Raw genomic sequence first — 12,542 nt, 5'->3', positions numbered from 1 at the left:
ATGATAACGTAATGTCTGTGTTTGACGTTAATAAACATTGCTTGGGTTTTGAGAGAAAATAAATGTTTGAGGAAAAATGTTCGAAGATAGCAAATAATGTGATGTCTATTTAGGCAGCGATTTCTAACAGTAGTAGTGACCAATTTAACAAAACTAATAAATATTAAAAGTATTAAATAATAATGGACAAACACACACAGCAAAAAGGAGTGTACAAGTTTCTAATGGGTTGGCAACACGCATGTGACACTCCTTGAGTTGCAGGCGTCCATAGGTTACGGTGACCGCTTTCCATCACGCGGACCGTAGGCTTGTTTGCCACCGACGTTGTATATAAAAAAAAGTAAAACTAAAATTGATTAAAAGCATTTGCGCAATCGAAGAGCGAAAGGCTAGTTACAGATTAAATATGAAGTGATTTCAATTTATTAAAAAAGCCCAATCTCTCCAAATCATAATAATCTTAAAATTAAAAGTAAGGTACAGCGGGGTAAATCTCGACTGGGGGCATTTGTAACTAATCCATTTTTGTCATTATTACACTATGATGTTGAGTTCTACATGTATCCACTGAACACGCCTACCATAATAATATAACCGGTGGACACTCTATTTAATAATGCAAACATTGCAAAACATGAAAAAAATGGACCAGTTACATTTATCCCCCAGTCGAGATTTGTCCCGCTGTACTTTATACGATTTGTAAAAAAAATGCGACCATTGAACTGTGACAAATTCAAATATAATTTACTTCGATCAGTGGAGCGAGATACTCTAACTTTTTAATTAAATTTACTCAAAGATGCTTCTTGTGCCCATTCTAGCATGAAAAATTGAACGAATGCTATGAAACACTTCATTAACAAATCGAATTAAGGTTTCTAACTACATTTTTGAAAGAAAGAAAAGACGTTTATTAGCACAAAATTCTGAGATTTGACACTGATATTTGTGATTGACATGATCGGATTGTCTTGTACTATGACATGGGGTTCTTGAAGAAGCAGGTAGGATCCTCAAAGGTAGGCAATGCATTAACAAATACACATACTTAGGTACAACTAGCTTAATCTAGTTGCACATATTTTTTTATAAATGGGCTTACTCTTGGCCACAGACTAGCCAAAGGCAAAGACGTGGCCTACGATGGAGTGAGCTCGCCCAGAAGATGCCTGTTCACTCTTGATTTGAAGGTTGACCCATTGACATAATAATGACGTGCGCTAAATGATCATTACTCAGCAGGGTGTCTCGGCTCGGTATGAGCCACAAGGCCCACTCCGCGGCTGACGCTGGTTTTCAGTAAGAACCGAGTTGGACTCTGGACTACCTATGTACAAGTCTGATGATAATGAAAAACTAAATAAAACAAAATTAGTCTAAGTCTTAGTATTTAACTGTTTGAGTCAAGTGCAATGCGTGTGTGTGTGCGTGCGGTTGCCTAAGTGTTGCACTGTTGCTTAGTGCGTTTTCACATTATCCGATCCAATAACGGATGTCGGACCGATATCCCATACATTACAGGGTAATTCCATGATAACTTGCGTTACATTTAGAACGCAAAGTTGTCAAACAAAGGTTATTTGTGGCTTGATTCATACTTAAATATCTTTTTTTGCTGGTGCACCATTTAATACAGTTAAATCTCATGAAACTAAAGTGGAAATTATTTGAAACATTACCATTTTCTGGCTGTACACTAATTAAGTAAGTAAGTAATTTATTTGCCTCAGTACACTAAAAAAGCGTGAGGTGGTAACTTTCGTTACAGAAATTGGACATGGGTTTTTAAAGCATCATTTAAATACGATTTTTTTATTTCCATATTGGTTTACGAATTTTCTTGTAACTTAAATCGTGTCAGTCAAGAGTACAGGTATGTTTATGTAGCAAAAAGGAATCTTAATATTTTTCAATTATGAAAATAACCATGCAAAACATTGGTAACTTGCGTTTCAAGAAATCAGTAACTTTTGTTACGTCCGCATGAAACGTATTTTTTTATAGTTAGTGATCGAAATTTGAAGTAAAAGTTACAGAAACAAAAAATACAGGATTCCTTGATTTTTAGGGATATGAGGGAAGGTTATATTATTTCCCCCAAAAAAGATATTCAGTTTTTAATTATTTTTAGATTTTTTGAATATTATGTTATTTTAGTATTTTTCTAAAAATGTCAGCTACCTTTTATAATTAGAATAATCCCTTGAATATAATGTGAGTCTTAATTAATTCAGTTTACGCACGTATCTTAAAAAGCACGCTTTTTAAACTTTAAAAAAATTGGCATACTTAGTTACTCAGTTTATTAAAAAAAAATCGGTTCAAGTAAGGTCTAGATCCAAAGAACATTACCCCATAACCAGATTTTAAAAATTCTGACCTCTAAAAATTGATTTTTTTCGCTCTCTGCCATGGAATCACCCTACAGACGACATCTTGGATTTTTTCCATTGAAATCCTTCCGACATCCGATGTCGGATCGGATGATGTGAAAACGGACTTAGCCAGTATGAATTTACGAAGGTGAATTTTAAGTGCATACGGTTTTAATTTACTCGAACCGAAGAATAGAAAATCAGTTGGAATCCCAAGATCGTTCTAATGGAAAATTTAAACAAAGATCCACATTGGAATACAGCCAAGATTCACTTAAGTTTAATACAAGTTGCAGAAGCTAGTTCCCATTGTGAGCGGCCTTGTAGGCTGTTCTTTGTTTCCGTAATAATAGCGTTGTAAGAGAGACCAATTCTGCAGTTTGCCAGAGCGTAGCTAATTAGTACAGGTATAGTTAATAATAAATGGGGAAAACAAAAAAGTTTACGTATGAAATAATCTGGGTCTGACTCTTTACTTGTGCATTTTGTTATGCTATAATGAGGAGGCACACTGACATTTTATTCCGCCAGGCGGCGCCTGTGCAAGTGTCTAGGCATGTCACCGTCATTCATATATGAGAGAGAGAAAAACATATCTTCTTCTCGCTCTCACGTATGAAATTCTTTATCTGTGCGTGTCTGTGCAATGGCCTTATAAGGTGGCGCCATCTGTCATAACCTTTGAGGTGCCTCCTCATTATCTTTTGCCCGTGACGTTATTAGTAATATTACTAATATTACTAGTAATACAGCGCTTGTGACTCTGATTCTGAAGAGACAATTAAATACAGGGACAGACAGATAGACGTATTTTCGCATTTATGAGTTATGGATTAAGGTGAAAAACCGCCGTTTCTAGTCATTTTATTATTAATAATACTTGGCTGCTGCAATGACTCGAAATAAGTTTATAACTCCACACAAAAACACGCCAATCTTCTCATTGAATGTAGATAACTATATAAACATTTTAATAAATACATAACCATTGCATAAATCTCGAAAAATAGGTTTTATATATTCCACCAAGGGCAAATTTCACTCTGTGTATCCGTTCTTATTTAAAATAAATTTAACATTCCAAATTACTTTTGTCCAGACAACTCGGAAGATTATTTTATTCAAATTACAAGCTTTACTTGGTAAATTTATGTCTTTATTGTAATTTAACGGGCTATTAGATATTTAGAAGACTTGACGATTGCCGTCATTGCTTTATAACAGAATTTGATAGGTTGTATTATATTATATATCTTATCTTACATAAATATTAACGCGAAAGATGATATACATAAATACATACAGGGCCCGTAACTTTCATGCCGATGACATCAATTTGACGTCACTGTATACCTATAGGATGATTCAAGAGTTTTATTTAATAATTAATCGATTAAATTGATTAATGAATAATGATTAATTATCACAATAAAACTATTTCAATCATTCTATATGCAGCGTGACGTCAAATTGATGTCATCGGCATGAAAGTGACGGGCTCTGATGATAAATTATGAAAAGAAAGCAGCTGAATGACTCTTACTATGAATGCTACGGCAAATGCAATCATAGTAAGGTTTACATTAGCTCGCTTAGACCCGTAGCTTAGGCATTTAACACATTCACCGTTGAGCTACACGGTCGTAGCTGATAATATGGATTTTCCCGTATGTAGCAAAAATATTAGAAGCAAAACGACAACGTGTCGTGATTAGTATTGAATGGGTTAACCCATTTTAGCCCAAATTTTGTAGGTCTCGGATTTAGAAAAAAAATCTAGCATGTATTATTGTTCTTAAGGAGATTATAGTTCATTTGAAGCTTTATCATATTTTTACTAGTCCATACAATATTGATGACAAAGCGTTTAAACGTTTAAAGGTTACTAAGTAGGCTTAAGTTCAAAGATTTACCATGTATGTTGTATTAACAGGATCCGGCAGCTCTGCACATGGATGGTGACCCGCGGGTGGTTCGATAACATCGTGCTGCTCTTCATAGCACTCAACTGCATAACGCTGGCCATGGAACGGCCCAACATCCCGCCTGATTCTAAGGAACGGGCTTTCTTGTCTAGCGCTAATTATGTGTTCACTGTTGTGTTCGCGGTGGAAATGTTTATCAAGGTGAGAAACTCACTAATAAATATGTATACTTTTTTTAAACAACTGTAAAGTCATATAGCCATGGCGCGGTCCAACATCGATTCCAAGGAACAGGCGTTCCTTGTTCCGCTATGTTTTTCGATAATTTCGATTAATAACTTATTATTTATTTTATTCTAGTAACTTACTTATTTATTTATTCTATTTTTTCGGGGCATTAACAGCAATACAAACATCACATATGTCACAGTTTCATTTTCTTTCAACCCCTTATTTGCCAAGAGTGGCACTGAAACTTGAGTAGTTTCATGTGCTCTGCCTACCCCTTCATGGGACACAGGCGTGATTATATATATGTATGTATGTACAAAAAAAATTGCAAAACATAACAGGAAGGACTTAAGTTGTATTAAAGGAAAAAACACGTCAAAAAGACTCGAACTAGAAATCTTTCAGAAACCTAGCTGCTTTCGACCATCTAAGCTAAAGCAACTTAGGTTGCAGAAGCGTACGAACATCTCATTCCCTCGTTTTTGTTTATCAGACATGTAGCTTGTCTTTTCTACTAAGGGCCACTTGCACCACCCGCTTAACTCGAGGTTAGTGGGCTGTTAACTGTCAAAATCCATATAAAATGGTGGGTTAACCTCGGCTTAACCCTTTATTTTCGATGGTGCAAGTGACCTTAAGAAGGTCATCGCAAAGTTCTCACATTTTTATTGTTAATCTGTCAAGTTTAATCCCTTTAGTACTGACTTCCATTTCATTCACTATATTTCAATCGTATCTTGTCATAACAAAATTGAGACCGGCTACCAGCATGCTGTATATCTATTTCAAGTAATAAAAGTTTTTTGTATTTGCCAGGTGGTAGCATCAGGCATGTTCTACGGGCCAGACGCGTACTTCACATCAGGTTGGAACATCATGGATGGATCGCTGGTCATCATATCCATCATAGACCTGCTAATGTCGCTCGTCTCAGAGTCTAGCCCGAGGATCTTTGGCATATTGCGGGTAATTATAATATTGTATAGCATATTCTACCGACCTGGAGAGTACTTCACATCATAGATGGATCGCTGGTCATCATATCCATCATAGACCTTCTAATGTCGCTTATCTCCGAGTCTAGCCCGAGTATCTTCGGCATATTGCCAGTAAGTTTAATTAATATAACAGGTGGTAGAACGTGTAGTCATGTTAGAATGCATCATCCTGTATTGGTCGCTAGTCATCATATCCATCATAGACCTGCTAATGTCGCTCGTCTCAGAGTCTAGCCCGAGGACCATTGGCATATTGAGGGTCAATATAGTGTAACAGTTTATTCTTGCTTCTTCTACTCAAGTTAGGTTGGAACATCATGGTCGGTTTGCTGTTCATCATATCCATCATAGAACTGCTAATGTCGCTCGTCTCAGAGTCTAGCCCGAGGATCTTCGGCATATTATGAGTAAGTATAGTAAAACATGTGGTATCACGCGTAATCACGTCAGGATGGAACGTCACGGATGACTCGCTAATCATCATAAAACTTTTCATGTCTCTTGTTTCTGAATCAAGTCCGAGGATTTTCTACATAGTTATTTATTTATTGTTTATTAAGAAACAAACGGTTGTGTACAATCATTTTGACATTTATATAGTAAAACTATATAAAAACCTACAGTTTCCTTAATTAGTTACAAATACGATAGCTTATTTCATATAGGTACTTACAATTCTTCTTCTTCTTCTCGTGTCGATGGTCTCAGACTGTGCGGGCCCAAAAGGTAGCGACATTTATCGCCCTGTCTGTCGCATCACGGAGGTCCTGTTGAGAGCAGGCGAACGGGCACGCTGGACAGGACAGCATGTGCTCCATCGTTTGTGGAGCCGTCCCACATGAGCATTGGGTATCTGAGCCGTGTAGGGCGCCCCACTTCAGCAAGTTCTCCTTACTGCGGCCGGCCTGGGAGCGCAGTCTGTTCAAGGCTTTCCAGATCGGCCACGGCTGCTTATGCCCAGCGGGGAGCAGTTCGGCGGGACGGACGTAGTCGTCGGGAGGGGCGCGGGTACTTTCCCATTGGTCAAGTCGCTTCTTAGGTGGTGGAGTTCGGATGGCTTCCGTACACCTCATAAAGCTCCTACGACTCTTCAAGCGGGGCGGTGGTAGCTTGTGGCCATGCAGGGGATGTCTTGAGTCTTGTTCCTGCTTCGATTTTTCAACTCTACATGCCACCTCTCTGCGGGTTTCCGGGGGCGCAATTCCTGCCAGAGGGTATAGCTTATTGAGCAGGGTCGGTTTAACGCATCCGGTAATTATACGGCAGGTGTTGTTGAGTGCCGAGGTAACTTGGTCTGCGTGAGTGGAGCGGTGCCACACTGGGCACGCGTATTCGCCAGCACTTACAATTAATCAGTTAATATCTAAGTTGCAGTGTAACTAAGTATTGGGTTGGTAAGAAAGTAATGAGCGAATCATAACCAATATTGTAATTTTTATTTAATTTATTATTTTAATCATTTATCAAAAATATAACGGCCTTCGTTATCTACTACTTGTCTCCATCGTTCTGGTAAAGAATGAATAGCATCGGCGAAGAAGTTCTTAGGTTTAGATTCAAAAAACTCAGCTATGTACTGTCGTAGATGGGCTTGATCATCGAACTTTTTTTCATTCAAGGCATTGCTTAGCGATCTGAACAATGCGTAATCCGTAGGTGCCAAGTCTGGAGAGTACGGTGGATGAGGTATCACTTTCCAACCTAGCTCCAATAGCTTTAGCCGAGTCACTTTTGCAATGTGTGGGCGAGCATTGTCGTGTAAGAAAAAACTTTAGCATGCTGTGGACGATTCTGACAGATTTTTTGGTTTAAATTTTCAAGCTGATTACAGTATACTGATGTGGTAACAGTCATTCCACTTGGTAGGAGTTCCCAGTGAATAATACCATGAATATCCCACCAAACGGACAGCATAACTTTTTTCGGGTGAGGCTCTGTTTTTGGTGCCTCTATTCCTTTTTCGTTTGGAGCTAGCCACTGACGTTTGCGTGTGTGATTTATATATAAGACCCATTTTTCATCTCCAGTGATAAGATGGTCCAACCAGTTGAATGTGCGGCGAAAAGACAGAAGTTGTATGCAGATATCGGCACGGCGGTTTAGTTGATCTCTATCAAGTTCGTGCGGTATCCAAACACTGTATTTGTAGTTTTTTCCCAACTCGTCTAAATGTGTTTCTATGGTGACATGAGAGCAGCCTAACTCGGTAGCAAGAGTACGACTCGTTAGCCTCGGATCTCCTTCAATTAAGGTTTTTAATTTGGCTACATCAATCTTCACCGGTCGACCAGACTTAGGTTGATCTGATAATGAAAAGTCGCCACTACGAAACCGCTGGAACCATCGTTTCGCCGTGGCCTCAGACACAACTTCAGGAGCAACACGCTGACATATATTACGCACTGCTTCGGCGGCTGAATGGCCAGACTGAAATTCATATAGTAAGCAATGCCTTACATGCACTTTTAATTCGTCCATTTTCTTCCTTATATTAGCTCGGCGACAGCTAGTGAATGACTGACGAGAAACTGTGCGACTCGCCCTTTATATACTTTCGACCATAGAAGATTCTAGAACTCTCTCAAAAATTTTATGTGGAATTCAATCGATCGCTCATTACTTTCTTACCAACCCAATATAATGGTACAGTTAAGGTTGCAAAACTACCTATTAGTACTTTAATTATTATTTTTCGAACTAACTTAACTAATATTGTTAATTTGAACTAATAATTACTATTTAAACGCTTTCTTGACACCATCTATCGAGCAATTAAATATATCGACTTCAGGGTGGCTAGCCGAATGGCACAATCGCTCACGAAACGCTCACGAAACGAAGCGCTAGTAGATACCTATCTCTATCGCGCTTGCGTATTGGCGCGACAGAGCCAGCGGCGTATCGCTTTCGTTTGGCGTCGGAGCCGAATGGCATTTCTCCGACGCCAAACGAAAACGAAACGTAGTCCGGCTCTGTCGCGCCAATACGCAAGAGCGACAGGGATAGATATCTACTAGCGTTTCGTTTCGTGAGCGTTAGTGCCATTCGGCTACGCACCCTGATAATTTCGAATTGTTATTAAATAACTTACAGGCACGCCCAACATTTATTACGTGCATAACAAGTTCTAGTTTTAAGTATTCTGAATAGCTCCTTTTTGCGACAATTTCGTTGTCTTCTGCGAGGTACTTTGCGAGTTATTACGGATAATAGAGGTAATAAATAGGTACAGATAATAAATATAGAAAAAATCATATAGGTACCTGGCTTTCGCCATGGTAACTCTTCGTCGCTTTTTCTTTAATATACGAACTTGTTTTAGTTCATACTGGCAGGTTCTATTGAGTTACATGTAACTCTGTAATATTAAAATATTTTTTAATAAGTTGTAAGAGATTGCTGTCGGTAAAATTTTAGCGCATTTAATACCAAACTATGATTAAAAATCGTCCTTCCCAAGTACCTAACATTTAAAAGCTACGTAGAAATTTATTATCTAAATATAGCTGACTTTGAACTTATTCATTGGTATTAATAAGACGTTAAACCTGAATTCTCTTAATGAAGTCCTTCTTCGTATCATATTTCTTTAATAAAATAAAACCTGCTCAGTTAATTTCCAAGAAACTAGCATTCCTGTTAAAATCCTTTTAAGCCAGTAATATCTTTAAACTTCGTTCTAACCCGTTAGCAATCATTTTCACAAATAAATCTCTTCGCGTTTTCTAGAGTTGCGAGTAACTGCGAGCTAGATTTATCGAATTTTTCACTTGACTTGTAACCTAGCTAGCTTGCTAGCTTTTAAGGTTCAATGTTGTAAATTTAAAGAGATAGTCTCTGTCCATCGCTTAGTCGTGAAATACATAGGTATAATTCGTTGAACTTACATCAAGAATGATCCTAGACATAAATAGGATTTAGGTGTACCTATATTAAAGACAGGCATTGTTGACGTTGGGGTCAAATCCGCCAGGTTAAAGTGGGACTAAGAAAATGAAAATGAAATATTTATTTTTCAAGTAGGCATATTACAATGCGCATATGAACGTCAAATAAAGCTACGCCGGCTCTAACCCTACGCCTCAGCCTCGAGAAGATTTCAGTCCCCCCTCAGTTGGGAGGGGGGTATCCACTATGGGACCGGCAAGAAACTCGGCGGGCAACTTCTTTTCAAAACATTACATCTTATAACTAACATGCATTAAATAACAAGATACAATTTAACATGCAAAAGTATTCATCAAAGAATATGAACAGACTAGGTACTCTATGGAAATTAATTTCAATAAATTATATTATTGCCTTAATAATACGTCGTTCTTCTTCAGAGAAAACATATCAAATTGTCACAGAAGAAAAAGATAATATGAATCTCAATATCATTAAATATGTAATTTACCTACACAACATAAAATATAAAATATTTGATGTGCTTTCTTATCTGAACTGTGTCCTCTATACATAATACAATTATTTTAATTGCTATTCGTTTTTTGTAGTTTCTGGTTCGGGCCATGCATGTTTGTCTGTCAAATAGTCCTCGACTCTGTAATAGGCAGGCCATGTACGGCGTATGCATCTACAGCGGTGGGCTAAGTTAGCCTTTATTTGATACAATTGCCATCAAATATTTACATAATTATATTATGTTGTTGCGAGGGACTGAGGCGCTAAATAATATTTTATAATACAATCTAGTACTATCACCACAACAACATAATTAATGAATCTAGAGATAAATATTCCTTAAAGATTGAAGGCAAAGAAGGAAGACTAAAGGAGGTGTTCAAAATATCTGAACACGCATTCTATCGTCTTGATAACTTAAATAGGCGAGACCAGAAATTTCTAAGCAGTAAGCACCTTGCCTTGGTTGCTGCGATATAATATATTATTTGGTGTCGGCTGGTGTTAGGTAAGTTGTAAATGAAAACACCCAAAATAGTCAGATATTAACACAATAATCAGAAGATTATTCTAAATATATATAAGTAACAGTAATTAACCAAGCTCTAGCTTTATGCAGACATTCTCAGCATTCGTTACAGCTTAAGTGCAATCCCGAGAAGTTATTCTACAACGGCATTCATAGCTAATCATTTTTGCTTTGCAAATTTCTTACGAGTGGAATGTGCCGTCTAGGGGTAGCAATTTATGGTACAAATAAATTGCTATTTACTATGAATGGGTTTTATAACTTAGCCTAGCTAATAAGTGACTTGAAAGTAATTTTATTTCAAACGTTATGACCAGAACTGTTAGTAGGTAGGTATTTCAATGATTTTTTTGCTTATTGTTAAGCACAGAAAATAATGTCAAATAAATGCAGCCAAATCCATCTATGGGCAAATTTCATACCTGAGCGCTTCTTGTAAACAGTAAAGACACATTTTGGCACAAATCAAATGACGTTTTTATTTAAAGAGTGACTGACAGATGGACGTCAGTCTGTGAATACAGTAATCAAATAATTAGTCGAGAATAGGTGTGTTCTATTGCTTACTTCCATTGAAATGAGCTCGTGTGCGGAATTTCACACTCATAGATTAAGCCACAAAATCGTTAAATAATTAATGTTATTATCCCCTTATTCCTTCTTAGGCAACATGCCTAAAAATGGAAGCCCCGATAACCAGGAATACGGTGGCCGCTATCTTTAATATTGAAAACTTGTGTCCTAGGCTTCGCGCAGCTCGGCGCAAACACTTACCCCCTTATTCCTGACTTAACAGTTACACCTTTCTGTCATGTTGACTTATGTACCCACTTGTGAGAAAGGGACAAAACACTTTTTAACTAATTAGTTCAATAACTTTTCTATGAACAACGGGGTTAAAATATCGGCCGTCCGTGGAGACATTTAGACACTTGTACATTATTGTCTGACTTCCAGGTATTCAGACTACTGCGATCTCTGCGGCCGCTGCGAGTGATCAACCGAGCGCCCGGACTGAAGCTCGTGGTGCAAACTTTGCTGTCCTCTCTGAGACCCATCGGGAACATCGTGCTCATTTGCTGCACCTTCTTTATTATTTTCGGCATCTTGGGAGTGCAGGTAAATATGAAAAAGATTATCATGATATTGTCTATTACTTACGGTACCTAATTTTCTACTAATGTTTCCCAACCCATATAGAATTTTGGCCTTTGACACCACAAGAACATGACCTTCACCTTCACCACCTACTATACTAATATTATAAATGGGAAAGTGTGTGTGTCTGTTTGTTTGTCCGCCTTTCGCGGCAAAACGGAGCGACGAATTGTCGTGATTGTTTAAGTGGAGATAGTTGAAGGGATGGAGAAGAAGGGGTGACATAGGCTACTTTTTGTCTCTTTCTAAGGCAAGCGAAGCCGCGGGCAAAAACTAGTAATTCATAATTCTTTATTGCACCATAAATTTTTCGTTATTGAAAGACCACCCCAGTGAACGTGGATAGCAAAAGACAACAGTCTACTGTTACTACCAAAGTACCAATTACTCACGCGTCACGTATTTGTATAGGTATTTTTATATTTCCTAACTTTACAATACCCTCTTCAGTTCAAAAAGGATTGTTTGTTTTTGGAGTTAAAACCTTCATTAAAAAATCAAAATAAATTCGAACACTTACATTCTGCACACAAAGGCTCACAGGGCTGACATGGATTGAATTCAAGTACCTAGCTGGATTAATCCAAACGAACGAATCCCGAGTTACTCCATACCCGTGCGCTCGGAATATTTTCAACATTCACGAAAGAACGTAGGAATGCAAACGCTCTATTTGGGACAGCGACGTGGTCTGCATTTCCCGAATATCCGTGGAAATGCCGCATCTACCGCACAATGTATTCTGAATGTAGCCTTGAGACCTATTTAAGTTATTGATGAGTAGCTGGTATCGAATCATTTGGGTTTGATCATCACATCAGGAGTTGGAATTTTAAATTGGTATGATGGTGAAGATATAATATCCGTTGGTATGAGTACATAGATCAGGATCTTTAGGAGATTAATCAAAATA

At 37.8% G+C, this 12,542-nt stretch overlaps 1 protein-coding gene across 1 annotated transcript in view; it reads left to right on the top strand.

Annotated features, from left to right (window-relative positions):
* Positions 1-12,542, top strand: part of LOC125233195 (voltage-dependent T-type calcium channel subunit alpha-1G) — a 294,775-nt gene that overhangs the window by 273,455 nt on the left and 8,778 nt on the right. The window contains exons 30-32 of the mRNA XM_048139099.1: positions 4,315-4,507; positions 5,354-5,503; positions 11,429-11,590. Of these exons, the coding sequence (XP_047995056.1) occupies positions 4,315-4,507; positions 5,354-5,503; positions 11,429-11,590 (505 nt within the window). The remainder of the gene's footprint in view (positions 1-4,314; positions 4,508-5,353; positions 5,504-11,428; positions 11,591-12,542) is intronic.

Source organism: Leguminivora glycinivorella, chromosome 14, assembly GCF_023078275.1.
Source record: "Leguminivora glycinivorella isolate SPB_JAAS2020 chromosome 14, LegGlyc_1.1, whole genome shotgun sequence".
Taxonomy (NCBI): Eukaryota; Metazoa; Arthropoda; class Insecta; order Lepidoptera; family Tortricidae; genus Leguminivora; species Leguminivora glycinivorella.
Note: the sequence above shows the minus strand (reverse complement) of the source record. Positions and strands in the feature narration are given on the sequence as shown.